Source organism: Phyllostomus discolor, chromosome 1 (assembly GCF_004126475.2).
Source record: "Phyllostomus discolor isolate MPI-MPIP mPhyDis1 chromosome 1, mPhyDis1.pri.v3, whole genome shotgun sequence".
NCBI lineage: Eukaryota > Metazoa > Chordata > Mammalia > Chiroptera > Phyllostomidae > Phyllostomus > Phyllostomus discolor.
Window position 1 is genome coordinate 113,518,081 of NC_040903.2, and position 21,207 is coordinate 113,539,287.

Here is a 21,207-nt window from a genome sequence, read left to right on the forward strand (position 1 = left end):
CGCTTCAAAGGCACCTCTGACTTGTCTCCCAAATGCTCTCTCAGCCCCCACATGGAGGCCTCACCTCCAGGAGGTAACAGGGGTATTCCCCATTAGCACCCCAAGGCCCTAGAAATGAGAACCATGAGGAAAGTGCTCTTGACTGCCCCCCTCCCCTGGATTCAGCACCTGCCTGCATTGTTCATTCTTTCCTCCTGGGAGTCAGACACTGTCTTTGGCCTCAGAGGCAAAGAGAACAATGGAGCCCTAGTCATCAGTCTTCACCCCATGGGACTCAAGTCCCCATCTCTGCCAGCAGCTTGAAAATTCTCTCCTATAGTATTTTTTGGTTTGCTTTTTCTGAGGGGGGTGGGTAGTACTGAGAGGGCGAAAGAGGACACCTTCCAAAGCTTTGCTTGGAAGACCCACCTGGTCTGCTGTATCCCACATGGGCTATGGCTCCCAGCTGCTGGTACAGACCCCAGGTACCTATTTAGCACAGGTGGAAACAAAGACCCAAAGGGTAGCCACATGGACATCAGGTTGCCCAGTGATGAGAAGGTAGGGGGTAGGCGGGGGAGGGGTGTGGAGGGGGCAGTGTAGAGCAGTGAGGACCAAATGGAGGGGCCAGGGCCAGGGCTGTGGAAGTTGTGGAAGATGAAGGAGCTGTCTGATAGAGGAGGCTTCTTGGTAGAGGAGGAGTTTGGACTGGCTCAGAGCCTGCTCTCAGACTCCTGCAGGAAGTGAGTTTCTCTGCCCCGGCAGCCCATGCGGGGCTAGGGCAACAGGCAGAAGGTGAGAGAAGAGTGCTCCCTTAAAACTACCGTTCCATCCCAGCCCCCAGAGGCTGCGGGGTCTGGTGGGGAGGCCAGGTAGAAGGTTGGGGAGCCGAGTCAGTGCTGTAGGTGCCTGAGGAGCCTCCAAACCAGGGCTTTGCAGAGACTTTTCAGCAATAAAATTCTTATTTGAAATGAAATTTTATGCAGTGAGGGAAGCCTTTCTATGTCAGACATTAAATCCAGGAGACATAAAGTGAGAATCTGATATATCTGATGACATGAACACACGTAACAACTGTCCAGCAACAGACACTGTGCATGGAGTTAAAAGGCAAGTGAGACACGGAAAACATAGATCACTAATGTACAAAGAGCCCCTACAAATCAATAAGAAAAAATACCAAAAAAAAGGAAAGAAAGACTGGCAGTGAATTAGAAACCCACAGAGGAAAAACGAAATTGGCCAGTAAGTGTATGAAAAGATGTTCTACCTCACTAGTAATCAGAGAAAGGCAAATGAAAATTATAAAACACAATTTTTGGTCCATCAGATTGAGAACAATTAAATTGATTGATAACAACCAGTTCTGGCAAGGATGTGGGGGAATGAGGACTCAGACCACTGGAGGGCGGGGGAATTGGCTCACCCTTTGGAAGGGTAATTGGCAATACTGAATAACATTTTAAACCACACACCCTGCAACCTAGTAATCCCACTTCCAAGAGCTTCTCCTACAGAAATGATAAAGCAGAGACTCGCATGTAAATATTCAGGAATGCTCACAGCAGCGTTACTGGCAAGAGTGCAAGAGAAATTGGGATGGCCTGCGTGTTTGTCAGGAAAGGACTGTTCGAACAAAACCAAGCACATCCTCACTGTGGGACACCTGCAGCCACTGACAAAAGGAAGCACCTCTATGTATGGAAAAAATCGAACTGTACGATGCTATTTCAGAATGAGCCCATCTTTACGAATAACAGTTTTTGGTATATGCCCCCAAAGGCAGACACTGCAGTGATTGCCTTAGCCTAGGAGCGGGACAAGGGGACTTGCATGGTCTCTGTTACCCAAAAATGTGTTATTCAATTTTCTTTTGTAATCAGAAAAGAAAAATCAATAAAGAGTTAATGGGCAGTTCTCCCACCGCCCCCATCGTGGGTCCAAGCAGTTTGGGCGGTGGGACAAGCGGTATCCACCAGGCAGTCCAGGTTTGCAAAGGTTTCCCGCGCACCACGGCTCTCAGGCAGGCTCTCAGGCACCGGCACGCGCCCCCCACCGCCACGACACCCAAGAGGAAGGTCAGCTGCGCTGAGGGGGCGGCGAAGGAGGAGCCCAAGAGATCGACGAGGTTGTCAGCTAAACCTGCTCCTGCAAAAGTGGAAACCAAGCCAAAAAAGGTGGCAGGAAAGGACAAATCTGCAGACAAAAAAGTGCAAACGAAAGGGAAAAGGGGAGCAAAGGGAAAACGGGCCCAAGTGGCTAACCAGGAACCTAAGGAAGCCCTACCTGTGCAAAACAGAGAAACTAAAAGACGAGAAGTCCAGCCTGGGTGAAGCAGGAGAAAAAGAAGCCAAGTCTGGTTAATACCATATATCACGTCTTATCAGTGGTGCCTGTCTCCCTTCTTGTACAATCCAGAGGAATATTTTTATCACCTATTTTGTAAATGCACGTTTTTTAGTAGTTCTAGAAACATTTTTAAGACGGAGGGAATTCCACCTCATACCACTTTTTTAAGTGTAAATGATTTTTTAAGAGGTGAAATCATTTGCTGGTTGCTTATTTTTTTTGGCACAACCAGAAAATAGTGGGATACTGAAAATGGGGGCTTTGACTGTCTGGGGGCCGGCTAAACTCTGCATAGATGGGAGCAGTTTTATATCCTACGGCACAAAGCATGCTGAATGGCAGTTTGGAGTCAGCTGTGCATTTACTATGTCTCGAACATTTTAAATTATTTCTATTCTCATGTTTTTCGTTCGAGTATTTCCTAAAGAAAGCCACTCCTTGATCTTGGCTCCCCCCCGTCAGAACTCGGTGCACTCGGTAACGCCTTGTGGTGGTGGTCCAGTTTTCCTAGTAACCTCGTTAATGTGCTGTGAAAGATTGAATATTTGATGATGTACTACATATATTAAATTGTGAATTAGTCGGGCTTTGATGTAATAGCATATCAACATTTGCAGATATTGGTACTTGATACTCTATTAAGGAAATTAGTCCCCAAATTTTAAGCTGGAAAGTCACTGGAATAACTTCAGAAAAGAATCATAGCTACATGACTTTACATTTTTGGTACGTATGTTAAGAATTGTGTACAAATTGAAATGTCTGTGTACTTATCTTCAGAACAACCAATAAAATCTCACTTATGAAAAGAAAAAGAGTTAATGGGTTTTTTTTCCTTTAAATCTTGCCCAGACCCTAATATAAAATGCAGACCTAAGTAGCCATGTATGGTTGAAAGGGGAGAGGCCTGTCCAGCCCTTCCCCCAACCCCATAGTCCCCAGGCCCCCTCAGGGACACCAGGGCTCTAACACCAGTTGCAGGACCTCCCTTTGCTGCAGAATGTGGAGGTACACTGCTACTCCCCCAAACCAGGGCCCATGGCAAGATTTTGTCACAGTCACACTGGCAGTCCAGACTGGCTGAGGGTAAAGTCAGGGCCTCAGGTTCTCTGGCAGAGTTCTAGCTCCCTAGGCCTGGATGGGTGGTTTCCCTAGGTACCCAGAAAATCCTGGGGTATCACAGTCTTAGGGAACCCTAGGCCCAGGGGCCTTTGCAGTAAACTCCAGGGGAGAAGCCTTTGAGGCTCAGCTCTGAACTCTCACAGGGCCCTGATGCTAGGGAAGAAGAGGGAGAGAGGAGGGAAAAAAAGCAACAAGAAAAGTTGCGGGGGGAGGGGGGGTCGTGTTTCTCTCTAAGAAAGAGGGTAGGCTGAGTACCAGAAGGGACGGCTGGTATATTCAGTTGCTGGTGTTCACAGAAAGAGAAAGAGCTCATGTGGGCCTGTGGAGGTGAACTGTGGAGAGTGTGTGCGTGTGTCTGCATCCAGGGGAGGGGAGAGCCTGTGTGAGTGTGGATTGTCACTTCCAGGGGTGACAATGAAGAGGCAGTGTGTGTTGAGAGACAGGCGACCCAGGAGATATGTGCGTGCATGCGTGTATGTGTGGTAGGGTGTGTGGGCAGCTAGCAGACCTAAGACAGGCCAAAAACAGGTGGCAAATTCCAGAGATCTATCCCCAGCAGGCCCTTAGCCTCGTGCTTGACCTAGTGCTTCCCAATATTACCCTCCAGTTAGACAAGGCACCTGCTCTCCTTGACAGAAACAGGCCTCCAAGCCTTGTACTTTCTGTTCCCTCTGCGAGGATGCCCTCCCTCCCTGAACAGTCCCCAGTATCCTCCAAGAAACTTCTGACCCACCCCATCTCTCCCCATAGGCTGGATCAGGAGCCCCTCTGCTATCCCTGCCCTCTGTCACCTGTTTCCTGCCGTGACTCTCAAGCTGTGAGTGCTGACAGAGGTGACTTCCCAGGGATAAGGGTGGTCTTGTTCATTTCTGAACTCAGAGCCTGGCATAGAGGATGCATGGAAAACTAAAGTTTGTGGAAAGAATGAGAGGATTATTACAACACTTGGCCCCCAGCCAGGTGCATCTTCATTAGGCAACAGAGTAGAACAGAAAGAGCATGGCCTGGGGACTAAGATGCCTATCTTCCTGTCCTAGGACATCATGACAGGTAACATTAACCATGTCACATGGGAAATGATTAAAGCAGGAGTACCCAACCAGGGTCCCCAGTGAAGGAGACTTAGGAGGTCTGCGAGCACTGATGTAAATTTATGCATGCGGTGGGAGGGATGGGGGTGGGGAGGGACATACCTGTTTCAGGTACACCCTGTGGCTTTCACTCCCCAAAGGGCCCACAGATCAAAAAGATTCAGAACCCCAGAGTGGGACAGAATAAGGCTGTCTCCCAGGAGAGAAGACTCAGGGGCCCCACTTCCACCTGCACATGAGGGGGCTATTGGGAGGCAGGGGCCAGTACAGGTTCTGCAGCCCCAGGCCCCAGCCAGGACCTCTGGAGTCACAGGGATTAGATACTGGTCTGAAGCAGGGAAGACAGCTGTCCAAGATGGCAGGTCGCCTTATGAAGATGAACAAGAACACAGCTGGACAGGGCAGAGCTCAGCATGAGTGAAGGGCAACCCTGAGTCTCACTTTCAGACTCTATGGGCCTGCTTCCCCATCTTACAGCCCAGGGCTACACAGAGTTGTCCCTGCAAATAAATCCACTCTGCATGGTGAAAGGAAGCACTGGGCCATCGGGGTGAGGCTCCAGGCTGCAGGGCTGAGCACATAGTCCTGCATTTGGGCAGTCCTCCCACCAGGTGCTGACCTGCAGCCCTTTTCCCTCCTAGGGTAGAAACAGGCTGCCCTGGCTGCCCTATACCACTAACTGGGTCGGCTTGGGTGCTGCTGTCACCACCTCCTACATGAGGGTGACTCCAGGGAGCACAGGAAGGAAAGGTTTCATTATGAGTCGGGCCTGGAGCCAAGGGAGCCCAGGGGTACTATAGAAGCACTGAGCAGGGCTGGTAGCCAGGCCAAGGCCACATGAACCCAGTGGATTCCCCGCAAAGTCTCAACCCCTCCAGAGCCTCTCACAGCCTGGCATGGGGAAACCTAGGTGCAGAGAGGACGCTCTGCCCTCGGTCACACAGGAAGTTAGTGGCAAGTCTAGGCTGGGATCCCAGGCCTCCTGCCCCTGGCTGGGCTTAACTCTGGGCACCAATGAGCCTCACTCACTCAAGTGACACTGCACACCTCAGTATCCCCTAATCCCGCCAGGATAAGGTGGCTGGAACTGAGGTTCCAACAGACTGATTAAAACACAGGCCTGCTGTGTCCTCCAGGTTCCAGCCACCCCGAGCCTCAGTTTCCCCCTCTCTAAAACAGAGGCATGAACACCACCCCCCTATACCTGTGTGAGGATTATAAGAGCACAGATATATAGCCTGCTTAGAGCAGAACAGGGGCCCTTTCCAGCCCCTCCCCCATCTCTGGGCTTCAGTTTTCCCATCTCCAAGTGAAAAGATTGCCCTGGGTGATTCCCCAGGCTCCCAGAGCCTCTGATACTCTATGCAAAGCCTGCTCCAGCCTGGCCCGTGGCCATGTCTTTGGGAGGGAGGCTGCAGGGCAGAGATCAGGTCCTGCCCTGGGGGAGCTCCCTGTTAGCTGGCAGAGTGGGAGCAGTGGCCCTGGTGCAAAGGCTACTTACTTAGCAGAGCAGGGATGACAGGGCTCCCAAAATGGGGCCCTGTGCCTCCACATGGCCAGTCCCCACCACTCCCTACTGCATCACACTCAGCCTGCTCCACTCATTACCTGCCTGTTCCCTTTAGGCACTAGGTTGTTCCCCTGTTCCAGGAGCCACAAAAGGCTTAAAACAGAAAACCCAGTGTAAGTTGAGCAGTGATAAAGGAAAGCTTCCTAGAAGAGACAGGACAAAGAGAGTCAAGTTCACATAGAGGCCTGAATACCCAGTTGAGGAATTCAGACCCTGAGCAGCCACCAGCAGTTTCACATGTGCCCCTTCCCTCTAGACAGGTATGCATGACCCTACCCGGGGCTGGCCCCAGAGCTGCATCCCCAGCAGAAGGCTTGAGGTGGAAGTGGGGACTTGGGCGCAAGGCCCCATCCACGCCCCCCTCCACAGCCATGGACTGTGCCTCCACCCCAGGGAACTCAGTCCTGGTCAGTGATGCTCAGCACTTTTGAGGCCTCATTGCAAACAGCTTTGCCACTGGTGAGTGCCGTCTGCCCAAGGAGGGCTCCCTGACAGATTAAGAGCAATCCCAGCCCAGACTCATTCGTATTCTGGTCTGGCAGCCAGATTCAATATGGCTGAGAGACACAAGGGCAAAGGCGCCTCTCTGAGAATGCCCAGCAATAATTCTTCTCTGATTCCAATTTATTTTCTATCATTAATGCTTTTGAAAAGCTCCACTCACTCTGCAAACAGGGAAGGAGCACAGGGCTCTCGAGGTGAGGGAAGGAAAGGGCTGGGGGTGGAAGGGGTGCAGCAGAGGTGATGTGGGCAGCTGGCTAGAGGCCCTGAGTCCTGGGTTCAAATCCCACCCCATCTTCACTTGGCTGCAGGGTCCTGGGGCAAACCTGGGCTATATCTGTCAGTAGGGAATGGCCCCTGCTCTGCCTACTCTGCCCACCTCAGGGGACTGTTTCCAAGATCTAACAAGGGTCAGAGGTAAGCAAACTTTACACACTGTAAAGGGCTATACACCTTGAGGGGACCCCCACCCCAGGGTCCAGGGAGGGCCCAGAGCCACAGTGCAAGCAGATGAAGCAAGCACCAGGATTTGGGTCATTCCACCATTCCTGTCTTGTCTGTCGCTAACTCACACTGCCATCCTCCCTTCCCCCAAGGGCTCACCTGGGACAAGCCTCCCAGCCAGCATCCCCCTCCCGCACACCCCACTGTGGAGCCAGAGGGATCATCCCCATGTGTCCTTTGCTCAGAACCTTTTCAGGGCTCCCTGGTATCCTCCTGATGAAGTCTAAATCCCTCACGTCCATGCAAAGCTCTCCCAAGCAACTCAGGCCCATCCTGGCAGCCTCACCTCCTCTCTGACCAGACCCCACCCACAGATCCCCTCACCTTTGTCCATGTTTTTTCCTCTCTGGAATTCCCTCGCCCTTGACCCCAGTTCACTTATAAAACTCCTACCCCCTCTTCACAATACAGTCCAAGTTCTCCTCTACTGCAGCTTTTCTAGCCCTCCTTGATCTGTGCTTCTAAGTACTGAGTACCTGACTGTATTACAAGTCAGTAACACAGTAATTAGATTTGCATGGTGGCTCCCCTACCAGCAGTGAGCTCTCATGGCCAGGGGCTGCATTGGATGCATCCTGCTCATTCCCAGTGTTGGGCAAAGCGCCTGGCTCACAATAGCACTGCCGATCCAGTCACCTGGCCTTAACTGAGCACCTACTCTGTGTCAGGCCCTGTGCTGAGTGCTGGGGACACAGTAGTGAAAGCAGAGCCAGTCCGCACCTTCAGGTTGCCTTCAGGGAATGTACTCAGGGAATGTCTGGTGAGTGAATGAATGCACACACAACCACCTTGTAGATGGGGAAGCTCAGGCTCAGAAAGGCAAAGTGCCCTACCCAAGTGTGCCTTGCTGCCCTGCCTACATGTCCTTCTACTCCATTCCTCTTCCAGAACCTTAGCAGAAATGAGGAAGAACTCAGAATGAAAAGGCAGAGTCAAAAGAAGAAGAAGAGGGAGGAAGAGGAGGAAGGGGGAGCTGGAGGAAGAGGAGGAGAAGTAGTAATGGTGGATTTCCCCCCTTCTCCATAATGTGAAGAAAACTGTTTTTCGCCAACTACCACAGCTTAAAAGTAATTAGAGGTTTTGGAAGGGACTGTGGGCATGAGCAGAAGCAAAAGAGTGAGTACCCAGCACAGAATTTTTCCAACATTCATTCGTATCAAGCAAAAGGGAAAAAAAGGTACTAAAAGCAGCAATTTTCAGCAGCAGACATGGTGTAGATAAAATATTTACAACCTCCAAGGGAGGGACCTAGAAGGGGCCAGAGAACCCCCACTCCCCACTCTCATTCCATGTTCCAGAAGCAGAAAAGGGAGGAAGAAAAGTGGGAGACAAGGATAATGGGCTGTCCCCTTAGCCTGCAGGGATGGGAGCTAGCGGTAAGAAGGGAAAAGTCCCCACCCTGATGCCCTCTGCCCAGCCCTTCCCCACTAAGCAGCCCCCGGCCACCAGCCAGCCATCTGTCTCAACCTTGGACCCAGTCCTGTTCAAAGTCAGGAGAGTGCCCATCCTGCAGGCTGGCCTCGAGGCCTGCACAGCCGGGCCCCTCTGCACCTGCATCCCTGGGGGCTCACTACATGGCATGTGGCCCCAACTGTGCTCACTCCAGGCCTTTGCCTGATGAGTGACCAGAAGGAATGTGCATCACTCCCCTGAGCAGGGGGTGAGGGGGAGTGGTTAAGGCAGGTTTAAGGAGAAAGACCAAGGGCAGATGACAGAGCTAAGAAACACATAGCTCTAGGCCAGACACTGACCTCCAGCCAGGCCTCTCCTGCTGAACCACCGTTCCTCACCTGGACCTGTCACCTGACCCTTAGCCTCCTCTCTCCAGATAGAGAGCAGCCATCATTGGCCCCTTACTGAAACCTAACTTTCTTCTTCCCATCTGCGGCAGACTCCGCTCTGTCTGGGGCACAAAAGACACAGCTTCCTTTAGAAGCAGAGGTTCCTAAGTTCAAATGCCAGCTCTTCTATCCACTAGCTGTGTGATCCTTTAAGTCCCTCAATCTGTCTGAGCCTCAGTTTCCTCATCTATTAAATGGGAATACTAATAGTACATATCATGGGGTTGTTTTTAGAATCAAATGAGGTAATGCATATAAAGTACCTCACACTGTGACTAACACTTAGTAAGAGTTGGATAAACTTACCTCTGCCCTACTTCATGTTCAGTCCTCAAGTGTGGCTCTCAGGGTGGCCCACACACATGTGCACAGGTCCCCATACCACCTCGCAGTTGCAGGATAAATGCCCAGAGGGCACACAGTAGCCAACAGCAAGGGGTGCGGAGGCTCTGCAAGGCTCTGCGCACACACACACAGAAACCCAATCTCTCAGCACCGTGCCAGGGGGCCTCTCACTTTACTTGGCTTAGGAAGTTTTCCTCCAAGAACAGCCATACCCAGAACCCTGAAAACCTGCCAGGCCGCATGGAGAAGGTGACCGAAGGCTAGGCCTCCCCTCCAGCCTGTGGTAGCAGTCCCTCGCACAGTAGCTATCCTCCCAGTCCCACTGGACAAAGGCAAACCCCAAAGCCCAAGGAATGGCAGTCAGTGGGGCTCCTGAGGGCAGAAACCAGGTCCCGAAGGCAAAGGGGGCAGCTCTGAAATCAATTCCCACTCTGCCACCAACCAGCTGGGTGACCTTTGTGAGCCTGCTTTCTCATCTGTCCACTAAAAGGAGGGTGGCCTTCTTCCCATGCCCTGCCTAGGTCCCAGCACACAGCCAGTATGCTTGTGTCTTCCCTGCCCCTAGACCTCAGGCAAAGCACTCTCCCTCTCCCTGCAGCACTGAGAGAGCAGAAGAAAGGCCTGGGGTTGGGGTGAGGGGCAACAAGAACCTGCCTTCTTTCCTGTGACTCTTCCTAGCCCAGGTCCCACTGGGCAGGGGGCTGAAGGACCATCCAACAGACAGGCTAACAGCCCATGGCCTGCCTGCCTCTCTCTGCTTCACTTGAGAGCAGAAGAGGTTTCAGCCTTACCTCCTTTTACCAAGATGGGCAGTGACATGCCCCAGGTCACCATGGCCCCATGCAGCCACTGCTTTAGTTGGGTATTTTCCTCCTGTTCCCCAACTGCAAAGAATACAAAAGCTTGATGTAGTGTCTGCTGGAGCCACAGGGACATAGAATGGAGATAAAAAGGTGTTTGATGTCTGTCTCTTGCTTTCCCTATGGTCGCCTTTTTCCCCAGGGGTCTTCTCCCAGCCAGTGCGCTCCCATCCCGTCCTAGAGAAACAAGCCCAACAGTAAGAGTGGCACTAATGAAGGCTCTCCTTGTGGTGGGGACAGAGGTGGAAGCACAGGAGACTGGTCCCAGCACCAGCAGGCTGATGGCCCCCACACACAGGGAGGGAGAGGGGTACCTAATAGAGGAATCTGGGTTTGCCCTCAAGGGATAACTGACAGCCCTTCCCCAGCTAGGCCCAACCTCCCCTTTATACCTCTGGGAGCCCAGGTGGCCCAGAAGCAGGGGATCCTGGGACTGAGAAGCCAGAGGCCTGACTTACTGCCAAGACTCTGCAATGCTTTTCACTGAGAAACCCAAGATAGGGTTGGCTACTCCATGTGCCTCGGTTTCCCTATCTTGAACCTACCTATAAGAATAATAAGATCATTTCTGAGGCCAGCCCTCTTGTTCTAACATTCTCCAAGTCTATACCCGTGACCTCTGTGACCCTGCAGAGCCAACAGGTGCTCCCAAGTCACCAAAGGCAGAATAAGGAGTCCCAAGCATGTGTAGGTGCTGAGGTGGGGGCCGGGGGGTTGGCGGGGGGGCAGGATCCCCTGGACCCCAAGGAGACAAGGAAATGTAGAGAGACCTGCGCCTGCCCTAAGCTGGCAGAGGACACAGTCCTGTGAAGTCTCCCCGGGGAGGTGACAGCAGGGCAGGAGAGCAAAGGACAGCTCCCTAGAAAGTCTAGAGGCAGTCATGGCCCTCCCCACTCTCTGCACATGCCCAAGTCTCCAAGTCTCGGGTCAGTGAGGCTACAGTCTTCAGCCTAGCCCAGATCTCAGGCTCAGCCCCAAAGTCCTGATCCCCTGAGTTCCCTCAGACCCTGCAGCTGTCCAGACTGGGATCCTAAGCCCTCCCACCAGGCCAGAACCTCCCTTGCTTTCCCCTCTGTCCCACCCAGTGTGGCTAGTGGGGGGCAGCCCCACTCCTCATGCCAGCGGAGGCTCCCCAAGCCTTTGTGTGGCCAGGACCTGATAACATCCTCCTCAATTAAACAAGAAACGAGAAGCTATTTTAGGCTTTCCTGACTCTGCAGTTCCTGATCAATCCCAGCAGCAAACAAAAAGAAGAGGCGATTAACTTAAAAGCCAGAGGAACCCCCAGAGGGAGGTCCTGCTCAGCCACCTGCCCAGCTCCAGGCCAGGCCGACTGACACCTAGCCTGCCTCCCAGACCCCGTCTCGCCTCCCCTTGTCCTCTCTGCTACATGACCCTGGACAGGACAGGCCACAGTCTCCCGATCTGTCGGCATTCTCATCTCTCAAGAATAAAATGAAATGAAATAGGTGACCACTTTAGGTTAGATAGAAATTATCTCTTATTTTTTTTAAAGAAGGATGCTGAAATATTTAAGGGTAAAATGCCCTTATGTCTATAATGTGCTTCAAAATAGCTCAGGAGAAAAAACAAAGCAAAATGTCAACAACTGTTAAATCTAGGCAAGGTATATGGGAGTTTCCTATACTATTCTCTCCACCTTTCTGTATGTTAAAAATGTTCCTAACAAAAAATTTTTTAAATAAACCAGCATTGGTCATGTGACCCAGTAGCCCACAAACAGTGCCCGTGCTCCTGGTGGGCCTGAAAGGCAGCTGGGTCTCCTAAGTAGGTTAAGCACCCCCTGCCATCTCCTTTGTGTGGCTTCCCTAGAAATCACTTCTTCACAGATTCCACTGAGTCCTAGATCCCTATTTAGAAGCCTTACCACAGTCAGAAGCCAGGCACAGCGCCTCAGTGAGGCAGCTGTTGTCTTATGATCGCCCCCTGCCCTCACTCCTGTCTACTACCTCCTTGTCCTGCAGAGAAGCCTGATGCTGGCTCCATCCTCATGAGGCCACCACCTTCCCTGAGCTTCAGAATGCCCCCACCCAGCAAGCAGATGACAAGTCAGTGTCTGCCTGGCCATCTCATTCAAAGGCATGTTGCCCTGGCTGGTGTAGCTGAGTGGACTGAGCGCAGACCGCAAACCAAAGGCAGTGTTACTCCACAAAGAGAATGAAGTCTCCATTTAACAAATGGGAAAGCTGAGACCAACAGCCAAGAGAAACCGAAAGCAGAACTCAGAGGGTGGGAACAGAGGGAGATGGGAGGGAGCATAAGATCCCTGCCTGCCCCAGTTCCCCCTCCGCTATGTCCGTCAACCCCACCCCTAGCAGTGCATCAAAGAGAGGGTACACTGTACCTCCTTTGCTCTGGCTCCTGTTTCTCGAGCTTTCTAGTCAGGGAAAAATGGCCAGGATTGCAATGGCCCAGCCCAGTCTAGCTGACCCATACAAGCAGTGGACAGACCCACCTCTGCTGGTTGATAAAGAGAAAGTTATCAATGCCCTAAGTAATCAATCACTAACTGCAGCAATGCCATGCAGTTCAGAGAAGAGTTTTGTGTGGCCAGACACCGGGCCCTTGCTCTGGACTGATGGAGCCTCCAGGGGTGGGGACAGCCATGTCTGTGGTCAGCACAAAAGCCATCCAGAGTCCTGGACCTCGCCCAAAGCCCCAGCCCAAGGAGGAAGAGGGAGTGGCAGTGGACACAGAGACCCCTAGGGACAGGCCGCATGCCCCTGCTCGGCCCATCTGGCCCCGGATCCATGGATGAACCAAGGACCCAAGATGGATAAGCCAGTCCCTGCCACTAAGGTATTCCCAGAACTTGTGTCACAAGCCTCACATACAGTAGGCCTCACACAAAGTAGGTGCACAGCAAATGCTTGCTAAATGTAAAGTAAATACAATCCTCCCAGAGTTCTGAGGAAGGAGCAGCTACTTCCAGCTAGGGAGACAGGGGAGGGGTGTTTAAATATGGCATTTGGGCTGAGTGTTGAAAAGTGGGTGGGGGTCTCTACTGGGAGAGATGGAGAAAGAGATGAGGTGAAGGGGACAAGCAGCCAAGCCCTGGAGGGAGAAACCCACAACAAGTGTGAAGAGGAGAGTGAGTGGTGTTTGGCTGGAGCCTGGGGGTACAGAAGAGCATGGGGGAGATTTCTGGGACAGAGGAGCAGAGAGTTGGACTGTGCAAAGCACTGAGGGGTCCGGACACCAGCCTTGGAGGCAACAGGGAGACTTAAAGTGTGCTAAGCAGGAGCATGTTGGCCAGCACATGTTTGGAGTCCACAGTTACTGCCAGGTTGTACTCCCCAAGAGGGCAGGGGCTGGTTTCATTCATCTCTGGCCAGCACAGCCAGCACAGTCAGCCCAGAGGAAGTGCCCAACAAGTGAATCGCTGAATGACTATAGGATCACCAGATGGAGGACTAGGGACTCCTGGACTCACAGCTATGGAATATCATGTTTGTGTAAAAATAGAGATTTAGCCCTGGCTGGTGTGGCTCAGTGGATTGAGCAAGAACCTGTGGACCAAAAGCTTACCGGTTTGATTCCCAGTCAGGGCACATGGCTGGGTGGTGGGCCGGGTCCCCAGTTGGGGAGCGTAAGAGGCAACCAATCGATGTCTCTCTCACATCAGTGTTTCTCTCCCTCTCTTTCTCCCTCCTTTCCCCTCTCTCTAAAAATAAATAAATATTTATAGACATACATACACACACATTTATACACACACACATTTACAGTAGATCCTCAAAAATAGTCTTGTGAGGCAGGCAAGGAGGTAATTATCTCAAGGGGCAGCCGGAGATATACAGAAAATGTTGCCTCATTCAGAGTCCCCCATACCACCCCAGCTGGGATCGGCTGCTTGTCACCATGACGGCCTGTCCCCTGCACCTGTGATGGAGACAGAACTATTCAAGGAATCTCTGGAATCCCCAAGCTTGGTCTAGACAGGCCTCTACCCCTGAAGTTTGAGAAGCACACCCATGGAGCAAGAGCCCTGGCTAGGAGTCCAGAGACAGGGTCAAGCCCTGTGCAACTCTGGAGAGTCACCTCCCAGATTCAGCATCTGTGAAATGGAGCAGTGGCTCTCTGCCTACTTTATGGAACTGCCATGAGGACTACGAGGGAAGGAATGTGAAAACTCACAGAAAATTAGAAAGCAAATTTTGTCTTAGAAAATAACAATAATAAGGCTGCTCTCTACTTCAGTCTGGATGCTGAAACTCCAACAGGACTCTCCTCCCTCTGCTAGCAGAGCCCCAGCCAAGCCAACACTGACTGAGATTCTTCAATGATCAGGTTAGTGCATGCTTTCCATTATTATTTCAAAGTGTGCTAACACCTCTACAAGGTAGGTACCATTCTTCCAGATATGGAGGAGGAAACTCAGGCTCAGAAAACTGAAGTGACTTGTCTGAGCTCACCTAGCTTAGGAGTGGTTGAGCCAGGATTCAAACCCAGTTCCTGGTGGCTTCCACACCCAAGTCTTTTTTATCACAACAGGCTGGGCTGATTCAAGGGGCCCATTTCCATAACCCTAAATCTCAGAGTTGCAGAACCCATGCTCAGGGTGAGGCCACATTTCACATACACATACTCCACTGAGGCCCAGGGCCCTGACATCAGATGTGTTGTGCCATCACAAGGCCTGTGGACCAGCAGGGTGGGGGGTGGGAGGATGGCTGGCACAGCTAGTCTTGAGCTAACTGGATCAGTCCTGGGCACAGAGCTGCCTGTCTGGCTGCCTAGCAAATGGGTGCTAGAACTGGGCCACCTGTCAAGGTCCAACCTCCGTGTCCAAAATAACCTGGACACTGAGGTTCCATTTTGCTTTCCTCTGACCCTGACCCTGGTGACAAGCAGTGCCTACATAGATCCAGAAGACCAGGGTGGCAGCCCTGATCCCTCTTTCAGTGGCTGGCACCTCCCCTGATGTGGCCATATGGCCGTATATGCTCCATGACAGCCGGACTGCCAAGGCAACTGCCTGAGGGTGAGGCACCAGCCACTGCCCCACCCCCACCCAGCAGGCTACAGGTGCAACCAGGAAAACCCAGGCTGGAATGCACTGTTCCCAATTTGCTTTAAGACTTTGTGCTAGTCACTGCCCCCCTCTAAGTCCCAAACTCTTCCTCTGTCAAACAGCAATACTGACCCTCTACCTCTTCCTTTTGTATCCTACTTCTGAGTCCAAAACTTCCACCCAAAGTCACTCAAGGTCTCCAGGGAAAAAATAAACTTATCCTTTTTATGGACATAGAAAGTGAGCCTGGGGGACCACGGGGACTTGCTCATGTGTGGCACTGGGAGGCTCATACTAAAGGCCCATACTCATGGCTCCAGGATACCTGCCCCTCTGCATAATACCCAGGTGGTGGGAATGGTGATACTCAAGTTTCTGCCCAACTTTGATGGCCTACATCATCCCACCTGGCTTCCCATTTAAGCCGAATCTCTCCATCCTCCATTGGTGGGAAACCACGCCAGGACCCTGAGCCATCCTGGTGAAGGTAGACAAGGCACCTGTCCCCTCTGGCCCTCACCACCAAGCCTGCATTCCCATAGCAGCCTCAGGTCTGCCTCTCTGCCTCTGCCTCTCCTGGCCAATCCCTCTCACAACCACCAGAGGGAGCAATTTAAACGGCAAATCTGATGAAATCCTTCCAGAACTTCAACCCTGCAAAATCTGAACACTCCTCAGTCAGGTACTCAAGGTCCTCTTCTGTCTTGTTATCTTGCTCTGTGCCTGCTGTGCCCCTGCACAAACTACTCCATTGCAAACACATTTCACTCATGCCTACTGCTTCCCACTTCCATGCCTTTGCTAATGCTGTGCCATATGCCTGAAAAGCCCTCATTTATTCCCATTCTCCATTCATTCATTTTATTCAATGTATTTACTGAGCATCTACCAAGTGCCAAGAACATCTGAGCAAGTCAAAATGTGCCAGGAGGCTCAGCTGGTTGGAACATTGTCCCACACACCAAAAGGTCACAGGTTCAATGTCTGGTCAGGGCATATACCTAGGTTTCGGGTTCAAACCTTGGTAGGGGTGTATATAGTAGGCAACCAATCAATGTTTCCCGCTCTCTCTCTCTTTCTCTCTCTTCCCCCCTCCCTTTCCTCTCTCTCTAGAAATCAATGAAAGCATATCCTTGAGTGAGGATTTTAAGAAATGCACCAGCCCTTCCAATCTATCTGAACAGCCCTTGCCTACCCTCCTTTCCCCTACCTCTGCAGCTGCCCAGACCAGCCTGCCTCATACCTGGGTGTGGGCCGATGTCTGTGTCCCCTTTCAGAGCCCATCCAGAGAGGAGTCCAGGCTCATCAGCAGTATCCCCAGTAGTCTGTCCCAGACCTCAAACCAGGAGATGCTCTCAAATGTGGAGTAAGCTCCAAGCGTAGAATTCCAGGCAGTAAAGAGGAAGGCCAAAGCAGGGTTCTTGGGAGCAAAAGTCTGGGCTGTGGAAGCCCTCAGAGGAGACTGTAATGATTGGTCAAGGTGGCCTGTCCCCATTTCCCTCAAAAGAAGGCCTGAGTGGTCAGGGGGTGTCTTTACTCCTCAAGTCACCATAAGGCCTAGCCTATCCAATGACTTCTTAACATTGAATTTATTAGAATGTAGTATTTTTATCATTTAAAATGTAAACATGGCATGGTCAGGGCCTGGCTAGAGAGGGAAATTAAAGGGGCCACATCAGTCACTACCCCTTACCATCAGAAGGTTTGAGGGGCAAGTGGCTTCCTTCTTAAAGGAGCAGCCAATGGGGGCTGCAAGCACCTGCCTGGAATTTTCACCCTTGGCAGCAGAGATCAGGTGCCAAAAAGGTAACCTGCTCTCTCCTTCCCCATGGTCTGAGGCCCCAAATGGAGGTCTCATCCTGCTGGAGTCAGTTGGGGCCAGGAGGTGGGGAGTACAGGAGAACTAGGGTCAGTGTTCAAGCCTGGCCATGCTCCAGCTGCCTGGGTGTCAACCAAAGCATTGGTCAACACTCAGGAGGCAAAAGTCCAGAGCTCAGAGACCCACAGGGGATTAGGGATGGGGGCAGGGAGGAAGGACAGTAAGAAAGACTGAGCCAGCAAGAGGATGCCCAAGAGTGAAGCCAACAGAGGCTGAGGGAGCCACTACAAGGTCTGGCAGGCCCAACCCACCCCCCAGCTCCAGAAGGAATTTTGGTCACTCCTAGGGCAACAGCTCTTTCCACCTCCCCACAGGAGGCCTCCAATGGCCTGAGTGGCCCTGGGGATGAGTCTGGGCTGCCATCAGACTGGAGGGAAGATGCCTGACTGTGGCTCACAGCTACTCTAGCGTCCTGCCTCAGGTGGGCCCCCTAGGAAGGAAGTCGTCTCAATAGCCACCAGGCCGCCCTCCCCCCAACACATAATTAGATCTCGGTGGGAACCCACTCCCTTGAGGTGAGCTATGCAGCTCCAGGACAGAGATCTCAGTAGAGTGGGAAGGGTTCCAGGGCCCAGACAGGAAGACAATGCCAGGGCCCAGCCTAGAGGGCCAGGTTAGGGGGTGGGGAACCCCAATGATCCCCAGAAATGACACCAATGTCCCAGTGCTGAGGATTTGCAAACCATCCTGCAGAGCCCTGGAAGACTCTGGCCCCAAATCTAGAAAGCAATGGTTCATGAGTCTGGGGTCAAGAGGTACCAGAAGTCAAGCCAGGGTGCACCAGGCTGGGAGTTGCTCTGCCCACCTCCCCTCCCATCAGGGATGAGTGTTGGTCACAGAGCCCGGAGGCTAAGTCAGTAAAGAGGACCGGCGTCTTCACTGCCCCTCCCCACCTTGACAAAGACCAGAGTTAATACCTTCAAAGGAAGAGGCCAACCTGAAACTGGCATTCTCCTAGCTCCATCTCTGCCTCAAAATCCTCGTCTGTGAAATGAAGAGGAAGCGTGCCCATGGACCCTGCATTCTCACAAGGAATCTGAGAGATTCCAGAGGAAGAATGGAAGTGGAAGTAAAGTTTAAGCCTCAAAGCTGGTCACGCAGTATATTACCATATCCCAGAGATCCAGGTACATACTGAGTGGTCCAGCATCACACCCCCCCGGCCAGCACCTAGCCTGAGAACAAGACTTCTGACTCCACAAGCTCATACGCCGAGTGCCAGAGAAGAGGGCACATGGACAAGGACTGCTGGACAACCAACTGCTCTAACCCAGAAGTTCAAGCTAGGATTCAGGAGCAATCAAGGAGGCTTCCTAGAGGAGGGAGAACCTGCCCTGAAGGTAGGGAGGATTGGTAAAGGGGAGGGGCCTTCAGAGGGCCTGACCACTGACCCTTCCTTGGGCTTCTTACTCCTGGGGACACAGAGTTCCCTCCCTCTCAGAAGCACCATCCTGGACCACATCTCCCCATCCCATCTTCCACTGCAGGGGCAGAGCTGGTGTTTATGAGGGAGGGAGCTAAGGAGTTCCCTGAGGCAGCCAGCACAGGACAGGAGTGTGAGAGGAGACTCGAGGATGGGGGTCAGGGGCACAGCATAGCCACAACCTCATCACTCAGAGTAAGGCACGAAGGAGCACGGCCCCAAGCAAAGCAGGGATGGCGGGGCACCAGGCCAGGGAGCCTAACGGTGTCCTTTCAAAGCCCCAGCCTCTGGGGAGCTATGTACCCTTCGGGTAGTTGCCTTCTTCCAGCCGACATTCCCATGGAACAGAAGGCAAGGAGACACCGACACGTACACACCGGGCACCACTCCTCCACCTCAAGCCCCATATCCTCAGCCTGCTGAAAAGACGACCTCTCGGACCCCGGACCTGGAAACTAGCCGCACAGTCCCGCCCGACCCTGGCAGGGTCAAAGGAGTCCGACAGCTTGAGTCGCTCCAGCTCGGCACCACAGGGCTGGACCGAGGCCCCGGAAAGCAGGCGGCTGTGCCGACTGGGTGGTAGAAATGCACCCCTGCCCGCCCGGCAGCACCGCCTGTGCCCCGCCCCATTCCTCCCCCCGCGCTCTCTGCTCAGGTAAAAAAAGGTAGGGGTGCTACCACTAAAGCATTTCCATCTTCTCCCCACACATACAAAGTTGCTCCAAGTCGCCGGGATTCTGGGGGCAGGCGAGGGTTAGGCGGGGCTGCTCAGAGGGAGGGCGCGCGGTCATGAACTGGGGTGCTGAATGCCCCACTCCTGCTCCGTGCGCGCGTGCATGCACTCAGGAGCGCGCATCCAACACCCCATCCCCACCGCAGCCTCCCGCCCAATCTGAGGCCGCGCACACGGCACAGCTGGCCGGCAGACACCCCACTCCCAGCGTGTGCCCAGCGATTCCAGCCTCGCCGCAGCACCCCTGGCTTGGCCATACTCACCGTCCTGGGCACGCAGTCCGCACTCAGCTCAGCTCCGCTCCGGGGCTTCATCCCCGGCTCTCCTCCTTTCTACTTCCCGCTCCGCAAGGCTCGGCTCCGAGATTATGGCAGCAGCGATGAGCGAGCAGAAAGGGTGTGTGTGCACGCGCGACCACAGTGGTCGCGCGCTGCGTGTGCGTGTGCGTGTGCGCGGGAGGGCCCCTACGCCTCTTGCGCGTCTGCTCCTGCCAGCTGCCCTCCACGCTGCGATGGCAGCAGAATCCCTAACGCGCGTTTCCTCCGAGCCGGAGAGATCGCAAGCGCAAGCGCAAGCGCGCGCATCCCGCCACTGCACCCAAGGGCCTGGTGCCCCGGCCCTCCGGATCCCCAGAGCTCAGCCCCTGCAGAGCAAACCTGAGTTCCCTTCCTGCCTGACCCCACCTCAGGTCCCCTGCCACTTCCAGAGTGAGCCCTTCCGGTGTCCCTGCTTTGCCACCACGCCCCACCAGGCCGCGGCTGTGGACGCGCTCTCCACCCGGGTGGCCAACTCCGGGTGCTCGCACCCAGAGGCTCCCAGTCCCTCTTCCCCACCCGCGTTGCCACCAGCAGCCGGGTGCTCTCACGCTCCTTCTCTCCCCCTCTCTGTCACTGCCCCTTCTTTGCCTATTCTCCTTTCTCCCACCTGCCCCCCACCCCTGATCCTGGTCCACTTTCTCCCGCTATCTACCTTGCCCCCGCCCTCTCCCACGCCACCTGCTCCCCGCCGCCCTGCTCAGCCTCTAAAATTCTCCGCATTACATTGGGTGTCGCCCACCGCTGGCTGGGCCCAGGTTTCACGCGCGCAGGTGGGCGGCGAAGGGACCCTGAGGCCCCAGATCCCGGTGCCGGGGCCTGCCGCCCCCTCAGCAATCTCTCTCTCCGGAGCTCCTAGCTCATGCCTGTCGGGCGGCTACGTCCGGCGCTAGCCTCAGCTATAGTTAACTCCCATCTCCCTCGGGCTTAAAGGGATAGCGCGCCAGGTTCGACCTGCCCCACCCAGGGGCACCAAAGAGGGCGGCCTCACTGCACGGGGAAAATGCGAGGCGGTGACGTAGCCTGGACCGTGGTGCGCCGCGGTTCAGCCAAGCCTTCCCTCCTGGAGGTGAGTCAAGGAGAATAGCTGTTGAAGCTACCCAGACCACGCAATCCAGGGGGCGCTCAGTGCTCCTTGGCGGCTAAGCCTAGAGGAAGGCTGGTGGTGTGGAGGCAGTTGGCATGGGCACGGGCACTGGGACTGCGTGGCCAGGGGAGGAAGGATAGGGAAGCAGCTGTCTGAATCTGAGTCCAGGGTGAGGACACCTGTCATGTCGGGAAGACAGAGCTCACAAGCGGACCTCCCACTCCTGCTGTCTGACCTTGGGCAAATGTCTGCCTCTTTCTGGGCCTCAATTTACACTTTTTTTTGGAAGGACACTGGTTTCTATCATCTCTGGGACCATGCCCACCTCTGTGGTATTAGATCCCACAGAAGAGGGAAACCCAAGTCAGGCTCTCAGCCTCTAGAATTCCACCCACTCCTTGCTTCTGAAAGCTGGGGCCACCACCCTCCTCCCTCACCAGTCCTGGTCTGTCTGTCACTTTATAATCTTCCTTCTCCATCTTCTTCACCAGTGGAACAAGGCAAAGAGGGACAGGGACCTACCAGTGACAGCACACTGCAGTTTGCAGAGTTCGTTCACATCCAAGATCTCCCT

At 53.5% G+C, this 21,207-nt stretch overlaps 1 protein-coding gene and 1 pseudogene across 2 annotated transcripts in view; one reads left to right on the forward strand and one right to left on the reverse strand.

Moving 5' to 3' along the window:
• Positions 1-20,437, reverse strand: part of LINGO1 (leucine rich repeat and Ig domain containing 1) — a 210,621-nt gene extending 190,184 nt beyond the window's left edge. The window contains exon 1 of one of the 2 annotated variants that reach the window (XM_028507233.2): positions 19,496-20,437. Coding sequence is in view for 1 of the 2 variants with exons in the window: in XM_036027590.1 (XP_035883483.1) it covers positions 19,496-19,546 (51 nt within the window). In the remaining variant the exon portion in view is untranslated. The remainder of the gene's footprint in view (positions 1-19,495) is intronic. The other variant, XM_036027590.1, reaches the window with a different exon arrangement.
• LOC114492021 lies at positions 1,872-2,396 on the forward strand (annotated as a pseudogene).
• Positions 20,438-21,207: the final 770 nt, after the last annotated feature.